Below are 19810 nucleotides of genomic sequence, written 5' to 3'. Positions count from 1 at the left end.
TTCCAAGGATGTTAAGTCTGTTCAATTAAGTGAAAAAGTATGTTCCATTAGGTACGTCCTTGGATATAGTTAGTAAAACTGTTGATTGCCTATTATATATTATATATGTAAATTCATACATTGTATCGAGGATACAAATACTCGTATTTTACTGATTACCACCATAACTAGGTTTATAAAAAGTAAATCCGTTCCAAAAGAAAACACAATTTCATATTAAAAAAAAATCTTTCACAAATGCGTTAAGATAATGGTAGTATGACATGAAAGAGTATTTAGTCGATTTGAATTCAGTTGATTATTTCCATTTTCGCAATTAGAAGCGTTGTGCCCACCAGGTATTTGTTTTTGCTGCTCTATCGCACCTTTAGATACATTATACCAAGTCCGTCCCAACAACAACAACTATTTAATTGAAGGCATGTCGTAACACTCGCCACATTAGATCGTGTATGTGTGGGTTGGTATGTACTGTATTTTATGACTGTTTCGTGCGAAAAGGCACGTGTTTGAATCGTTCGCTTTGACGCTTTGAGGTTATGTCTACCTACGTAATACAACAAATACTGTGAAAATGTGACGGCGTCACAAGTTCTTACATCCCGTAGGAAGTTTTTAATGTTTTCCTTGATAACGCTACTATATATAGTAAACGCAGTATAAGGAGAAGTGATTAAATACAGAACACGTGATTACATTGTTTACCTGACAATCTTACATCATTGCAATGTGTTGAGGCGGTGTGGAGTTATATGCTCTTTACGTTAGTTAAGCGTAGATCTTTTGTTCTGTAAGTATTGGTACATCATTCTAGCGTTCAGACGTTTCTCGTTTATTTCCCGCTGATAAATTCTTTCCTTGATGTAATAGAAATGTTTTAAAACAGGCTAGATGCAATTTGCTGTTTTCGCACATGAACTGAGTTGGTGTTTCAAGGCTACACGTAAATTGATGGCGTAGTCATTGACAAAGAAGGGGTATTGTATTGCCTCCCAGGGCCCGTAACGCACAAGTTATTGACTATTCTCAAATGTCAGTTTTAATCTATTTCGAAACAAAACTTTCTAGTTTTTATGGTAGGTGTGCTGAAACACATCTTTTATTTAAACTTAAAGTCATTGAAAACCACAACGGTGGCACTGTAGATTGATTTCGTGTCAAAGCGCTGGTATTAAATCACCAGGCTAACACGTTATACACCGGAAGTAAGGTCCTTAGAGGAGATTTGGTCATGATATAAATAACGAGGGCACACCACACCAATATAACCCAACATTTTTCCATTTGTCAATATCTATCAAACATTGTTTGCCGAACTCTACTACAGTATGTAGCTACAGTGTATTCCTTCAATGGATTACCATCTGATTTATTCAGAGAATCCGAAATCTATATGTTGGGCCCTTAGACTGACTGGTTCGGTTGAAAACAAATTGGGAAATGGGTAGTCGGGCTTAGGAGGGAATGCTCATAAAGCACAAGCAGCTGCCATGGACGTCATGATATCCAGTCCATTGTTTCACCAAGGAGTCTCTTCTACCGTCATAATTGAAAACTTTTTTTCCAAAGGATTTTTGTTAATATGCCCGCCTTTTGTTTTTGCCAATTTTTAAGTACCAATCTATATCTTATGCATCGCTTCAAGAGCGGATGGAATTTGAAAGCAATCACCAAAAAAAGGCATCATCCATGTGATGATTAGATTTAGACTAAGTGAATGTCGCACATTTTATTACATATTTTTACCAATGTTGACTGCTCTGGAGTAAGCTTCCAATGGAATTGGTAATTGTATTATGTAGCCGTGTTCATTATCTTTCTCTGATAAAGTAAGAAACTGAAACCAATGATGCATATACCTATACATTGTTGTGAGGAAAAGTGTCATAAAGGATTACTCGAGAAATTGTTTCGGGAGTTTTTGCTTGCATGTAATTAGAAATACAATTAAGCAAAGCGAGATGAGATTGTCCATGACCTTGAAAATTTTAAGATAAACCTTGAGTTAATAACAACTGTTCTGCCTAATGAAAGAGAGTTGAAGTAATCCCAATTTCTAAAAAAGGTTAATAAATTGTTTTTAAAGACAAGTAACCGCGTTATAAGATTTTATTTTCTAAAACTAACGGTTATATTTTGTGGACAATGTTTACTTGTCAAATCATATCATTATTGGGCAAAGGGTAAAAAATGTTCTATTTAGCAGAAACGTGACTCAAATTGGACAGTGTTCTCATGAAGGTGTTGGCATGATTAAACGCGACAGACAGTTAATATAGGAGAGAGTCGATATGCAATGTATGTGAATCGCATAAAATCGCAATACCAATGGGGGAAAACAATAATTCAAGATCAACTGCATATTCAAATATGTTTTATTAGAAATCCAATGTAGCTTTTGCGAGGCGCTAACATAATGCAATCTGTTAATGGTTTTCTGGTCCTTGTTTAATACACAGACTGGGTTTACTAGCGCCATGGTGTCTGTACATGTCTGTCCAAACCTATCAGGCATTAAAACAACTAAAAAAACCTACATATTAATCCCAACTGATTCGCTAGCTGTCTCTGAATCAACATGACCATATACATATGATTTATTCACAGATATAGCTTCATCTGATAGTTCCGCAACCTTTTTTGTGATAGTTTTTATGCCTGCCCTCCAGAATATTTGTAACGTATTACGATAATGAAGAATGATGTTGTCACCAAAAGCTTAGGTCATTTCCTGTACGGATCGACAGTCACCGAAGGGCGTGTTCAGTCATGATCAGCAACTGGTGATACAGTCCCCAAAGGGCGTGTTCAGTCAGGATCAGAAACTGGTGATACAGTCACCAAAGGGCGTGTTCAGTCAGGATCAGCAACTTGTTTCCATAATCACTTCCCGCTAGGATCAACAACTGGTTACAGATACCAAAGAGATAGGACATGTTCTGTAAGGATCAACAACAATTGTAACAGTGACCAAAGGGATATGACAAGTTCTTTAAGGATCAACAACAGCTGTAACATTGACCAAAGGGTAAGGACACGTTCTGTAAGGATCAACACCAGTTGTAACATTGACCAAAGGGATATGACATGTTCTGTAAGGATCAACAACAGTTGTAACAGTCACATAAGGGATAGGACATGTTCTGTAAGGATCAACAACAGTTGTAACATTGACCAAAGGGTAATGACAAGTTCCTTAAGGATCAACAACAGTTTTAACCGTCACCAAAGGGATAGGACATGTTCTGTAAGGATCAACAACAGTTTTAACAGTCACAAAAGGGATAGGACACGTTCTGTAAGGTTCAACAACAGCTGTAACAGTCACCAAAGGGATAGGACACGTTCTGTAAGGATCAACAACAGTTGTAACAGTCACATAAGGGATAGGACATGTTCTGTAAGGATCAACAACAGTTTTAACAGTCACAAAAGGGATAGGACACGTTCTGTAAGGTTCGACAACAGCTGTAACAGTCACCAAAGGGATAGGACACAAGTTCTGTAAGGATCAACAACAATTGTAACCAAAGGGATAGGACATGCTCTTTAAGGATCAACAACAGCTGTAACATTGACAAAATGGTAAGGACACGTTCTGTAAGGATCAACACCAGTTGTAACATTGACCAAAGGGATAGGACACGTTCTGTAAGGATCAACAACAGTTGTAACAGTGACCAAAGGGATAGGACACAAGTTTTGTAAGGATCAACAACAATTGTAACAGTGACCAAAGGGATAGGACACGTTCTGTAGGGATCAACAACAATTGTAACAGTGACCAAAGGGATAGGACATGTTCTGTAAGGATCAACAACAGTTGTAACAGTCACGAAAGGGATAGGACATGTTCTGTAAGGATCAACAACAATTGTAAAAGTTACGAAAGAGGTAGGACACGTTCTGTAGGAATCGGGAACAGTTGTAAAAGTGACCAAAGGGATATGACATGTTCTGTAAGGATCAACAACAGTTGTAACAGTCACGAAAGGGATAGGACATGTTCTGTAAGGATCAACAACAGTTGTAACATTGACCAAAGGGTAATGACACGTTCCTTAAGGATCAACAACAGTTTTAACAGTCACCAAAGGGATAGGACACGTTCTGTAAGGTTCGACAAGAGCTGTAACAGTCACCAAAGGATAGGACAGGTTCTGTAAGGATCAACAACAATTGTAACAGTTACGAAAGAGGTAGGACACGTTCTGTTAGGATCAACAACAATTGAAACAGTGACCAAATGGATAGGACATGTTCTTTCAGGATCAATAACATTTGTAACATTGACCAAAGGGATAGGATATGTTCTTTCAATATCAATAACATTTGTAACAATGACAAAAGGGATAGGACACGTTCTGTAAGGATCAACAACAGTTGTAACATTGACCAAAGGGTAAGCACACGTTCTTTATAGATCAACAATAATTGTAACATTGACCAAAGGGTAAGGACATGTTCTTGTAGGATCGACAACTGTTGTTATACCGTGATAACGTATTACATTGACATCATTACGGGACCAAATATAGTTACGTGATGAGAAATTACCAGGTACTAAATATTAATATTTTTACTATTTTGTTATCATCTTCTGTAGCCAAAGTTGTACGTTTGTAACGCAATAAAGAATGTCATAGGCACCCATTCCATTTTCTCCATTTTACATATGTTATGGGATACTTTTGATGTGGGTTTCCTTTTTTTATTTATTTAAAGCAACTGAACCTATTTTTTTTTAAATATGCGCTTCCTTTTTTAGTGTTTCCAGTGATTACTTGACTAGTGAATGAAAATAAATAATTACAACACAATATCACGAAAATATTGTTTTTTCCTTTTTTCTTGTTTTCACAAATTGCAAATGATAAAATTGGTATACTGCAAAATGAACATTAAGATTGAAAACTGTTATTTTTTGTAATTTCTGCATCACCTTTTGCCCCCATGTAATTAATAACATACACCGTCATTGTTGATCATTAATGATAAAAAATATTCAACGCTTGATCTTTTCCAATATAACATCAGTACAATGAAGTCTATCATCATCTAAAGGATGACAGTGATGGTATACATCCGGCTAATCATGTATTTTTGTAATCCTATAGTAATCCTATGGTTATGCCGTCACTATGTAAGGTGATTGACATTTACATAACATCAGAAGCCTTCTGCAGTGACGTAAGCGACCTGAAACTCAGGGATCCGGTTATAGGAAGGCAAACGTGTATTAAATTCCTGATTTCATACACCACATAATTTTAGTAAAGATCTTTGAAAATTATTACAAACACGAAGTATGAAAGCATCTATTTCAATAAACGTCAATCAGAAAGTCACTGCTAATTTTTTTGGATCAGATGGACATTTCTTTGATGTACGACTCAACCATGTAAATGTAAGGATAAAATAATTAAAATATGTGTGAAAGAAGTGTTCCGTATCATATGTAATGGTGTAATATACAGCATTCGATATAGCGCCCTATCTAGCTAACATAAGCCACTCTAAAGCGCTTTACAGTAAAATTCATAATTAATACAAAAAGCATATACGTTAATCAATACAATTTTGAGAAATTCTCATAGTCGTTTACTGTGGAATAAACGACTACGTGTTTCACCGTTACTGCATGATGGAAGTGACAGGATTATTGGTGTTCGTATTAAAACAGCAAACTCCTACGTTTTCGTCTATATATTGAATCGATCGTCATTTTATCCGATATGTATGATCGATACGTTGAAGAGGGAACTGTAATTGTTATGAGTGATTTTAATGCTCAAATTTCCCAGTAGTTTGGTGATAAAAATCATACCGAATCAAACAGTAAAGGAAAAATATTAGAGAAGTGCGTTTTCTTAGCGGATGATACGTTATTGCTTGCAGCGTCCAAATGTTTAGTGCAAAAACAACTAGATGTGGTGTATTCATATGAATAGAGGCCCTAGCCCGTTGTTACTTCTAAGCTTGAAATATAGACCGTTTACGTGGGACATAGTGTATATCCTCAAATTATCATTTACTTGGGAGAACACTGACGTTGTTTGTAAACTGTGCTCGAAGGAAAGTAGTGATATTGTGACACACTTTGTCATCGAATGTCCAGCCCTATTTCATAGTAGAGATATGTTTTTAGAGAAAGTTGTAGACTGTATAAATGTGAATTCATACGCTGGCTTCTCATTTTTGGAAGAAAGCGACCAAACAAACTTCCTTCTTGGAGATCGAACTAAAGTATCACTACCAGATGACGAATGGGAGCAACTTATGCTAGCAGTAGCCACCAATATTAAACACCTTTTGAAAGATATGATCTCTGTTCTGTAGATGTTTCCCGATATTCTGTAATATGTGAAATGTATCTTTATGTGTATAATCTCTTATGTAAGAGGAAATAAAGAATATCTATCTATCTATCTAGCCTGTGTGTTGGAGATGTAATGTAGCAAAAAGGTGACGATGGTGACAAGAATTTCCGGTTATTTGACTAACGTAGCAGTTCGATTGGCTATCAGATACTTTATAAATGTTATCAATTAAGACTATCTATATCAATTTTTCCTATTTCAATTATTTTCTAGCACAGGCATCAAAAGATTATTAAAGCAGCATCTATACAGTTTTAGGCAAATTCACCTGGAAACTTGTTGTTGAGTGGCCCCGAAAAGTTATGATACACAGTAGCAGGAATCGTAAGAATAAATAGAATATATCTTAGGTTGTTTTACATGAGTTTATGTAACGTCCCTTTATAGTTTGAATTTTTAGATTGTCATTTATTTTAATATCTTGAACACGTATTTACACTATCATGAATAGAGAAAAATATGAAATGGGGGAGAACTTGCCCAGACTGGGTTTTTTCACAAGTTGTGATTTTTATTGATTGCGTTTGGTCCTTTGTCTCAATGTCGAGCTTGAGACATTGTCAAACCTATTGCTGAAGCTTAAGGTTAAAGTGTCATACAAATTAGGATATTATCATACCTGTTTACTTGTCTAAAGTGTTAAATTTATGTATATTACCGTGTTACTCGATCAGTTTACCACAAGAGTATTCGTTTCACCGTTAGAAAATTTATAAGAATTGATGACCTTATAATTTGGTTTGTCACCCTTGTTAACATATCACATACAAGTAGAATAAAAAATAACTAAAGAATAAGGGAAAGGAAAACTTGTAAAACATTGCCAAAACTAGTATGGAAAGGTTCACTGCGCTGTACCACTGACGTAACTAACTGACGGATCGGAAAAAGCTAAGTAAGGCATATGGGGCCTTAGTTCTCAGTAGAAATAACCTCTCAGTGATTGCGTGACGAATTGAATGATCCTCTCATAGACAGATAATTGAATTCTGTTTGAGTCTCCCTACATTTACATCACAGATGACGCAGTGACGCCAGCTTGTTGACTCCTAACTATAGACAAGCCAATGAGCATGACGCCATGATGGTGACTTTTCATCACCTACAGCCAAGAAATGCTATTCTGTTGAATCTAAATCACAGACGAGTCAGTACCACCGTGATATTGACTCGCCAACATAAACAGTCCGTATACGCCCGCCAGGTAATAAACATCACAGATGAGTTAGTGAAATCATAATTTTGATAATACCTTTATCTAGCCTCGTCATGATTAAGTGAGGACGTCATTATCTAGCCTCATCATGACAAACGAGCAAGTGAGGATGTCATTATATAGGCTCATCATGAGCAAGTGAGGACGTCATTATATAGGCTCATCATGACAGACGAGAAAGTGAAGACGTCATTATCTAGGCTCATCATGCATATTAGGACGTCATATGTTGACTCTTTATCAAAGACAAGCCAGTGGTCATAACGCTATTTTGTTGAATCTTCATCACCGATGAGAAAGTGATGCCATAGTATTGACTATTCATCACAGACGAGCAAGTGACGCCGGCCTGTTGACTCTTTATCAAAGACAAGCCTTTGGTCATAACGCTATTTTGTTGAATCTTCATCACAGACGAGTAAGTGATGAGGCTGCCTGTTGACTCCCTAATAAAGGAGAACCAATAACGCGAGTCTGTTCACCCTTCAATAACGACGAAACAGTGGCGTGAGTCTTTTGCGTTATACATGTAGCTTAAAGCTGTGTACCCATCTAGACTCCGCCGTAAACGATACCCTCACATAAAAACAACATGGCGGCACACCCATGGTATTGCCGGACCGGATCAATATGATATCAGACTGCAGTTCATTGTTAATTTATGCATCGTATAATCATATCAGCCGACGTCACTACGGTGGAGTTCGTCAGGACACGCCGATACAGATAAGGACTCTTTGACGATGTAAGCCGTTGCCACGTACGCCAGATTCGTTGGTTGTTTTGATGTTCTGCGCTGATTGCAAGGCGAAGTGACGCTTGTATTAGTATCACTAATTTCATTAGGTTATTTTGATGCCAGTAGCGATTAAAGATCGTGTAATCACAGCGGCAGGGTTATCAGGATATCAGAATAAGACATGTATTGGTTTGTGTTCGTTAGGCGTTCTAATGTGAAAGTGATACAACCCTGTCATTATATCCTGTCATGGCGGTAATCGTTTGTGTTAATGAAGCGATGGAATTGTTGGACTGGTGACTGATGCTTACAAGATTGTGTAGTATTCGTTAATGATGAAGATCAGCCTCATCACCACCCACCTTAAAGAAATTGGAGCCAATACGACCACACCCTCCTCAGGTGCCTGACATGGTACTTGTTCTAGTGTGGGGTAGGCATGTAATTCGAACAGTACACGAAAAGAGAAGAAAACAATGCTTCGATTAAAATAAATTTATCAATTGCAATTGTTTCCTGACAAAAGACACGTTACTTGATTGTTCCTTCCATTATTAGCGTTGTTGAATGTTATAAATTAATTCTGATGTCAAGTTATTTGAGTAAAGGCTGATAATGATGTCTGTTCCTAAAATAACAGTCCTTACTTCCGGTTCCTGTAATATTGTCTGTCACGTTTTCATTTGCACAGGTCCAAAGGGATGTCGTGTACTAGGGTATTATATTACTGCCTTAATAATAGCTTATCTATAGCCAGAGCTATGTTGACAAAGTCGTTGCAATGATGCAATCAATTTTATAATCGTTTCCCCGTTTGAAGACTACTCCCATTACTAATATCGCCTTCGTGAGTTGCAGTGTATTTACTGAACCGACCCATACCCAAGCGTGCGGTTCTTTGTAAAGAAATATATCTAGACATTATACCGCTTTCTGTCAATATTATCAACACGTATTTATATTTAATTTCTCTTTCCGGAGCACCTTTTTCGTCAACACCTTTTGAAAGGGTTCATGTTATGATAATTTGCAGTAGTGAAGTCTCTTCAGTGGATGTTGTGCCGTTTTGATTCAACCGAGTTCTGATTTTGTCAATGTGTATTGACGTAATTGTTGTTTGGTCCTTGTTGGCGCTGTTATGTACTGACGCTATGATATGTTTTGTTTTTGTTTACATTGCAGTAAATTAAATTTCGTCTTTGTTTATTGAGCCTGTAGTATGTTTTTATTTATTTTATTTTATTTACTACGAATGCGAATTGCTAATTCAAACATGCCAAGTATCTTTTTTATTTAGAAACAATTTATAAAGGCCAATTTCAATTTAATGAAGAAAAATCCTAGAACATGTCGTAGGCAGTTATCGACAGTCGACCACATGAATGGTATAAACATGGCAATGATAGAGGTTCGATGAACACAGCGACAAAAAGGCTAATGACAAGAGACAACTGTTCAAACAAAACGCACGACTGATGTTATGCCTAGCGGTGACAAAGGTATTATGTTCCGACGGTTCGCGTGCAGTTGAGGTGGTTAGGACATAGGATCCAGCGTCAGTAATCGAGTTCACTACCGTGAGATTCACCACCATCTGTCTAATGTGCATGACGATAGTGACAGGCACGTGCTGTAGACGTGTGCTAATCCTTTAATCCATTCACGAACTTGGCAGATTTCGTGTGTGGTTGTCATAAAAACGACAAAGCACGTGACAAAACGTGTTAGTGAATGTTGCGTTGCCTACATGAGTAACGCACAACTTTTATCATTCAATTAAGTACAAGTGCATCGATGGAACTGGTACTGCTGTTGATTCGATTGCGTTGCAGCCTCAGTTACTGTTGGGTAGGACAAGTGCAAACAAGGGAACATATGCCATTAACATTAGTATACCTACCAATTCTTACAGCCTCAGTTACTGATTGGTTAGGACAAGTGCAAACAAGGGAACATATGCCATTAACATTAGTATACCTGCCAATTCTTACAGTAATTCCAAAGTCACTGCTTCAAGGCTTTTAAACTACAGGCAAACGCTTAAACAGTTGACTTAAGATGACCTTGAAAATAACTCCTCTTTCAATGATGTTCTGTATCCCCATGCAACTATTGTCCAGCTGGTCCCGCAGTAACTTACAATCCAAATATTATCCATAATGAAAAGCTAAGAGAACTGTTCATGAAGGATACAGAGAATCTATAGACTACTACACTTTCAATAGGATCGTGACTTTTAAACTAAGCCAGACAGACAATGACAAAACGAGAGCATGCTAACCTGGATTCACTTAAAATGTGGGTTTAATTTATCAGGTTTATCATTTAAAACAATTTACATCTTGAAATCCAAACTGAATAATACCACAAGTCTGTATCTCTAGACCTATATGTCCGACCCCATTCATTCTGCCGCGTGTGTACTAAATTCCGAAACTTCACAAGAATCCTTATAAACGACGCATTATCAATGGTTCTGCTAGATACTCAACAAATCAATTATCCAAACTCATTTGAACAAATATTTTGTACAGTACATTTAAACCATAGCCTGTTCCTATTGTGGCTCTTTATTCTCAAGAAAATTAATTAATAGGATGTGGATTTCAAAGAATTCAAAAGATCTTTTGATCAATCATGAATATACTTTAACGTGCATTATGATGTTAACTTGCAAAGCTGTGTCATTCATATATCCAAATAAACAAAGTTCAATGCTTCTCTCAATCTTAACTTACAATGTGACTAACAAGGATGGCATACAACTAAGTTGTAAGATATCCATGGCACTTTCGATTTCTAGTTGTGATCTTCCCCTTTCTTGATAGCAACATCCAGGCAGCCCTCAAACACTTTTTTTCACGTGTCGCATTGTTATGATATTTAAGAGTTTGGTCTAAAAATCATATTCCTCGATATTTTGATTTCATAGGGAAACACGATTTTTCTTTTTGTATTGTGAATGTTTTATTATTGGATAGGTTGAGGTCGCATAGTTCACAGTATGAGATATGGTGTTTCCAACGATATGTTCGGCTTGGCAAACAACGTTAACAAGATAAAAATACATGATAAAGTATCTGATAATTATCCCAGAAACATAACAATTCAGTCCGGAAAAAAGTAAACATGCCAATAAAATCCCTATCCTTATCATGTTATATCTCTATTCAGGAGGATGATTTGATCGGAATTAATCTGCCTTATATTTGTACGTTTCATTTTCAATTACATCCCCCTATTAATTTCCGGTCCAGGAATGGATCACTTAATTACAATCTGTAAGCGTAATTCAAATATAATATTCACAGGATTAAAAAGTCTCCTGGAGGTTTCCTATTAATATTGTAGAATGATGATGAAACGGGTTTATATGAACAATGAGGAAAATTCCGTTATCGGAGATGGACGATTCGGCATTTCGCCCCTGATGTTACCAATGTTCACCTAATTGATGAGGTTTTGCAACAAATTATTTGATAAAAAAAGTGTTTAACGTCGAACCATTGTCTGCAAGGAGAAAATAAACGCATTCATCTGATCAATGTGTAGAATTTATAGCCAACATGACATTCAGTTATTATACAATGCGGGAAATGGTCGGACCTTTAGAGGCAACGCGTGCCCGGAAACAGCTGTATTGGGCTCGCGCCTGCGGGATAACTATAACAAATCGCTTAATTCATTTCAATTGACCGTTTGTTCCGACGTCAGTTTCCGCTGGTTAATGTTTAAATGATTTGGTATGGACGAATATCATTTTGAAAAATTATATCTTGATTATCCTTCCGTATTCTAATCGATCATTTCGTTTGAAAAACGACGTAAATATTTGTTTTCTAATCAAATGGACCAGGATCTTTTTTTTCCTAAATATAGAAATTCACGCATGCGTATAGCGTAACGTGGTCGATCTTGTATGGAAACAAAGTGACGAAACACAATATTCCAATATTTCTACTGAGGGGTTGTTTTCAACTCAGTGAATGTCGCTGGATGCATCCGAAGATTTCACATTGCTTCAAGCAAACAATATGGTTTGAAAAATGGGGACGATTTCCTATTCTAAAATTAATTCTGGCACGGTTTCCATGGAAAAAATAGTTAAAAATAGATTATCTGATGTACTCCAAAATTGTTTGTTACGTTTTAAATAGTTTTGTGACACTTTTTACGTTTTTCTGCTTTTCTATTTTCATAACAGTTATGCCATATATAAACATTTTTTCACCTTAAATGTCACTGATTAAAAACGACCAATACGGTACAGTTAAACATGTTTACTTTGGTCGACTTGATACTTCGACTCTCCAAATCTGTTGATGCTTATTACTTCGTATTTTACGAGGAGGTAATTTTCCACTAACGAAAGGAGATTTCAGTGTGGCGGAGCTCTGTTGTTCTACCTTGCCTCAAACTTATAGCAGACCTTTACACCAAAGTTATACGTGTGTCATCTTTTTAAACAAACGCATAGCTAGATTAATGCTAGATCGATCACAAGACTAACAGCGGGGCTCCATTTGATACATCGGTAACAATCTGCTGTATCGTAGTTATAGTCTGGGTTGGACGATTTAGAGGTGTCTGAATGGTCAGAGAAATACATATGGAATTTGAAGATGGAACTGCTTGGATAATAATTAGATACATATAGCTTAATTAAACGTTAAGATAATTATAACTCAAAGTGTTGTTCAAGTTCGTTTTACGGAGGCACGGTATTCTATTGAGCTGTAAATGAGTACGTGGTTGGGCGGTGCTAGAATTGTTGAATGCTAGCTGTTAGCAACGAAATGGAAACTCTGACTGTATGCTCCCCAGGGAGTTGAGAAAGGTATTGGCTGGTTACAAAGGCCCTATAACCACGGATAATAATTTGTGAACCGCTTTGAGACGACCTACGAACTAGGTTGTGATAAAGCGGTATATCAGAACCTCGAATTATAATTAGTATTATTATTATAAGCAGGACAGATGCGTTTTTAAATATTGCAATTTTTTTAGCACAAAATCTTCTTGTAATACATTAAAGACACATTTGCCGTTTCAAAAAGTGATTCCATGATTGCCCTTGGCAGACGTCAGGAATAGGGTCTAGTCATGTGATCTGTGACCATGGAGATAGGCGATAGAACTGTCTGATACAAGGGACGACTGCCTTCACCAGGGATACTCCACACCATTGATTTTATGTGTAATTTACATCCAGACAGACCTCTTAATGTCAATGGCCTTTGGCAATGTGGTTTAGAAGGGGGACAGTTGGGTTATGGACCCATTAGCTGTGGTCAAGTCACACGAGTCGCCGTCATATGAGTTACCTGTTGCAGAGACAAAACAAACAACGAAAAGCGCCTGTAGCCATTTTGAAAGCCTTTCCTTGATCAAAAAGTGATCATTTATATTTATAGATTTTATTTTTTGACAAATCAAATAACCGAGAAATTCACAGATCATCTGTACTTAAGAAACAATTGAATTTTTCTTCATCTTATTTGAACAAAACGATTCCTCTGTGGATTGTGCTTCGGTTGCGGTGATTGGTTTTATTAATGTTGTATGAACGCTGAAACTGCAGTGCACTTGCTTCCTTGTACCGGTGTGACATGTACTGGTAATGGCCAGTGACCTTACTTCCTTGTACTGGTGTGACATGTACTGGTATTGGCCAGTGCACTTGCTTCCTTGTACCGGTGTGACATGTACTGGTATTGGCCAGTGACCTCACTTCCTTGTACCGGTGTGACATGTACTGGTATTGGCCAGTGCACTTGCTCCCATGTACCGGTGTGACATGTACTGGTATTGGCCAGTGCACTTGCTTCCTTGTACCGGTGTGACATGTACTGGTATTGGCCAAAGTAAAAGTTATCACTTGATATTTGTAATGTGGAATGCATCACGTGATATGTATTGTGTGGCATGCATCGGCAAGTAAATCATACGTCGCACGCGAGCTTGGAGTAAGGCATCACTGTAGTTTATCTGAAGACAAAATCGACAAAATCGACAAACACGTTCCAGTTCTATTTTGATTAAGACGTTTTATGCCTTGTCGTTCGTATGATCTCTCGTGTCCTATCGATCTTCCCAAGTAATTTCTCAGACTTTGAATTATTTGCTGTTGTTGCCATGGAAACACTGTTTTATGTTGCTCCAGTGTGTGTTTGAAATCGTGCTGGGACAGTAAACACGCATGTCTATCTACATCTCCATTTCTAGTTAAATCACACATAATTTACAAGCTTGAATTTTCTACCGTATACACACGCTGAGATAAACTGATGTCAGGATCTCTGAAGCAAAAGAGGCACGGTCAATGTGGAATGATCTGAAAACTTACCATTTAATAATAGTTTGTCAAGGTTTCAAATAATATTATTTAGATAATATGTGAACTTGTTTTCGATTTTCAAAGATTGCATTTGTCAACTATTAAAAGCGTTTGTTCATACATGTATAGATTACACTAATAAATCATATGGTTACATAAGTGTCGTGGTTGTGTAACGGAGGTGTCGAGATTGTGATGTAGATGTGACGTGTGTTTGTTCTGTGTCTAGTGTTCGTTAAATGACGTGGAGGAATACATGATTAACGATGCAGTCGAATACGAATTACAATATCACTGTAAAATGAGATAAATTTACCTGAATAATTTCCTTTCCCTTGCAATGCAGCAAAATCGTAGTGGTTAATGAAGAGCATACCTGAATGGTTTTTACAAGTTCCGTTTCTAGTCTACTCAATTTAGGAAATTGACAGTGAATGTCTGTAGGGTAGAGTCGCGACATTTCTAGCTTTGGTATCGTTTGTCTGGAGATGCTTGGAATGGAAACGGTTCTTTTCCTATTATTGGGGTCAGCCTGAATTGAGCTTGAGAAGTCTTTTCACTAATGTGGTCAGCCTCAATACCCTGCATAGGATTCAACTTTTTCTCTATACATCATTGCTTGTCATCTCAAGTCTGTTCGCATGTTTTCCTTTTTCTTACCTAACAAGCAGCAAACCTACATTTTTATAATTCTCGATACATTAACTATCGCTTGGTTTAAAATGCAATAGTATTCCTTCCAAATCAAAAGCAATGTACAATTTCCTATACAAAACTACTAAACACCATATTGATGGTATCTTTTCTGATTGTTATAAATTTATTTATTATTTTAATTTGTTTATTATTTTTCCAACGTATTAGAAACAGTTTGTAGCTCTTTTAAAGCTGATACATTGCTTTCTAACCCTCCTAACCTGACATAATAAATGTTTTGAAATGATATACATGGCTCGCATGACGGTAGATATAAAGTGTACTGAGAATGTTATACTCTAACCATATGTTATTGTATGAAGATATATTCAGTGTATATTGTTTTCTGTTTCAGTTTCATCATTCGGCATAGTTGGGATAGTCGCCGGGACAATAGTTTTCATTGTGTTAGCCACCATCGTAACGTACAAATGCTATCGACGGCGGAGAGCTCAGGAGGTCCAAAGCAGGCTATCGTCTGCCATCAAAAAAGGGCTGAAGGAAAGTACAAACGTCAAGAAAAATGTCTCAGCACGCGGAACGCCAATGAAGCATAAAGCTACAAGTCCTATTACTCCGCCGTCGCAGCATGACCTTGGATCAACTGAACGTATGCTTCCGCCATCGTACTCAATGCAATCCGAAAAAGAGTCCTCAGGTCACGTGAAATCAGAAGTGTACGTGGAAAATGAAAAAGAAGGGAAGACGCCAGAGAAAGAAGTTTGTATGAGGGAAAAACAAATTGATGAAAATAAAATACAGAAACTGGGAAACCTCCATTTCTCCGTGGAATATGATTCGCTGAAGACCGCCTTGCTTGTGACGATTCTGCGCGCTGTAGACCTACCCCAGAGGGACCCAAGTTTAGGAGGGTGTGATCCCTACGTCAAGCTTCAGCTGCTGCCTGATAAAAGGCACAAGTGTAAAACAAGGGTTCTCCGGAAAACCCTCAGTCCCACGTACGACGAGACATTTACCTTCTACGGCATCAGTGAAAATCAGATTCAAGGAATTACGTTGCATTTCGTGGTCCTTAGCTTTGACCGGTTCTCGCGAGACGAGATTATCGGCGAGGTTGTGTATCCTCTTCATGGAGTTGATCCAACCCAGAAGGAAATTCATCTGACCAAGGAAATCAACCCACGCCATCTCAAGGTAGGTGATCGACTACAATCATTAGCATACTCATTTAGTTTTGTTTTACATCCAATGTGTTTCATTGTTAAGGCAACCATTTTCATTTAATCGGTGTTTCCATTGATATTTCCATAAAAACAGCCAATGTGTTTCATTGGCCGCCAGTGTTAAGTCTCATACATGTGACCTGCCTCACAGACTATCATCGACCAGAATCTCCCATACAGAACGGATACATCAATCATAAAATATAATTACGTCGTTATATGCCTACGGTGAAGTGTATTCCAGGAACTACATGAATATTTATGTAGGTTGGCTCTGTCAACCAAACAATGTGTAGTTAAAATATACAGTGGAAGGGAAGCTTTTTATTTGCATATTCATGACTACATCGATTGCGTAAACAATAGTGCCTCTGTAACCTCGGCACGCGCACGGAAACAGTTATGTCAGACAGACAGTATCGGCATACAGTGGTCAGTCGCCCTGGACAAGGTTGTTTGTGAAAATCTAATTATTGTTCTTAATGGTTTAAGATACGCTTTAGAATTCAAGCTGTTTACATCTGATTCGTTACATCTAGGTTTTATAATGTTGTTTTGCTTTGTGTTGTTTCATGGCTCATAGAAAAATTGTCTTTAAAATAATCTTTAGCTTCACTGAAACAAAAACATTTTCATACAAAGTGATTACATTTATAATTCTTGGGCATTATTTTGTGATTGTGTTTTCTTTTGGACGATTTTGTGAATGTAGCTAATTGAAAAATGAAATACATTGAATGTCTCGACCAACATATTGAGACACTGAAAATTATGGATAACATTTAGTCCTGTATATCATTATAGAAACCAAGTCGCTGATAAGGATCTAGTTATATGTCAGATTTCTTGTTTGTCAACGTTGACCTTTTGTGCTTAGAATTGTTGTACCGATTGCTCCTAGACTGTTTGAGCAAGTCATCTACCGGAAATTAGATAAACTGATCATGAAAACCACAGCCAACGTCGCAGTAAATTAATGACAGCTGCTCTCTCGATCACAACCATCGTCACAGTAAATAAAAAAACAAAGCTGATCTTGCGAACCGCAGCCATCGACAGTAAATAAAGTACAAAAAAAGCTGATCATGCGAACTACAGCCAACGTCAGAGTGTGAAAGTAACAAAGGCTGCTCATGCTAATCTTAGTCAAGTCATCGTAAACAGAAAAGCAGTACATGTGAACCAGCCAAAGTCAAAGTACGTAAAACGGAATCAGTCGAAGATAGGATTTTTATAGGATAAGATCGCGGTTTTTATTTAGATTCTGACCCGAATAACGCCATCATTCAATTTGCCTTTTACACCTACATGTATTATATATGTTCTTATTAACTCCTAGGACATACTACATTATATTTTCCACCAAATCTGCTACGAAACGCTTTCTTTACGTCCTCAAGTTAATTATATAACATGTGCCCTCGACATATACCTGCCGTGACCTGACCGTTATTAGGCGAGCAAAGCCAGATTCTATGACGACAAGCGAATAGCTGAAACGTTGTTCAAAGGCAAATCAAGCGAAGACAGGAAACAGAAACAATATCGACCGAGTGTTCCGCAAATAACGACGATATCAGCAGAATTACTGGTTCGTAATGAAAACTACGCCACATTCATGTCATTTGGGTGCGAAACGAACGAGATTACCTGATCAATTAAAATGTTGTTGCATGCAGAACCGTTCGAGCGATCACGTTTGTTTTTATTGTGCCGTAATTTCCTAATAAGTATATGTACATCAAGAAACACTATGGCATACATTCAACTGTGATTAAATTTCAAGGTAATTGTTTGTTAAAATGAATTATTTTTTTAACAGATTAACATTATATTTGCGTGCAATTAAATGCACGACACAATTAATTGCTACCATCTCTTCGAAGAGAGATATCACGAGTCAGTGGGTATAGCTCATCACACAAAGGTAAACACGTTTCAAGGTAAAGATATTAGCATGCAATTGTGTCATGCAGCCAATCGTGTTAACAGATGATACATGTACATTTCACATATTTGTTGTGAGCTGTGTTAGAGTAACCATCTTTAAGATATTTTACTACCTTACAAATATTACCAACGATTTGTATTGGCGCAACCTCATTCAGAATTATTGTTTCCTTACATGTCATACCTATGCTCTGACAGTGCCCCTTCCTTTTTATTAGCAATGTAGAATATTCCATATTTACTAGAGACATAGTTTAGTTTAAACGAATTATGATAGAGATTGATTGTGGAATTTTTAAATATTGATGCGGTACGGTTGGGGTCAACATCACATGAGCGGCCATAGAAAGGACTGTTATACATGTCTGTTTAATGCGACAGCATATACTTTTGCACTTTGGATTTTATTTAAGAAAAAATAACACTCAGACATCAAATATCAATTAGTCAAAAGTGCTAAGATGTGATGAGGACTTGAATGAAAAACATCCGAAAGAAGTGAACATTAGTTATCCGGGTGTTTTTTTTAAAGCATGCGTAGAAACACATTATGATGTGCCGTATTTTCTTGCTCTGCAATCAAATAATCATTTATCGAGGCTGGTGCACTCAAATAAATCGATGAACACGATTGCTTAATAAATTGAAAAAAAAACCATTAAAACCGACAATAAGGACGCTTTGCATGCAGAAGCACGGAATTCACATTATCTTTAGTCATTCAATTAAATGGCGTAGTTCCTAGGGAAGATAAACGAGTACTCAGTATTAAGAAATGGATTCTGTTGTATATCGTAGATGTTCGTGAGACGCGGTAAATGATTACAGGGAAAACTGATTACGTAATTTCCAATTATCTTTTTACCGAAAAGGCATTAGCTCAAAAAAATAAGACAGCATTTTCCGCGAAGATGTGGTTCTCTTCTTAAAAGACTTTCGATATTACTATAATTCACTTATATTCTCGCGTCAACTCGTATGGAGAATCAATAAGGAAGTGTAACATATAGTGTTACTTTTCCTTTCCGTTAAAAACAGTCCTCGAAAGTCAGGCTCGGATAGAAAAAGACGACATCATATATTTGTAAAAACATGAGGTACAATATAGTGAAAGTGTTGATACACGTTCGAGGTACTTAACGTTTAATGTACCGTTTTACGGTTGATAAGTTTACTATTGATTCTCCAGCAAGATACATGCCACAATACTATTCAACATTTTGTAGTTAGAATAGTCTCACCCATGTAATTATTATGTTTTCCCCCAAAACGTTAGTAAATTGTCGAAGCAACATTCAATAATCTTTA

General features: G+C 37.1%; 1 protein-coding gene across 2 annotated transcripts in view; it reads left to right on the top strand.

Annotated features, from left to right (window-relative positions):
• The window catches only part of LOC110451945 (synaptotagmin-11-like), a 51527-nt gene that overhangs the window by 11764 nt on the left and 19953 nt on the right, over positions 1-19810 (top strand). For both annotated transcript variants that reach the window (XM_021500178.1, XM_021500180.1), the window contains exon 2: positions 15724-16523. In XM_021500178.1, the coding sequence (XP_021355853.1) occupies positions 15724-16523 (800 nt within the window). The remainder of the gene's footprint in view (positions 1-15723; positions 16524-19810) is intronic.

This window comes from Mizuhopecten yessoensis, unplaced genomic scaffold (genome assembly GCF_002113885.1).
Source record: "Mizuhopecten yessoensis strain PY_sf001 unplaced genomic scaffold, ASM211388v2 scaffold6307, whole genome shotgun sequence".
NCBI lineage: Eukaryota > Metazoa > Mollusca > Bivalvia > Pectinida > Pectinidae > Mizuhopecten > Mizuhopecten yessoensis.
This window is presented reverse-complemented; position numbering and strand designations above follow the sequence as displayed.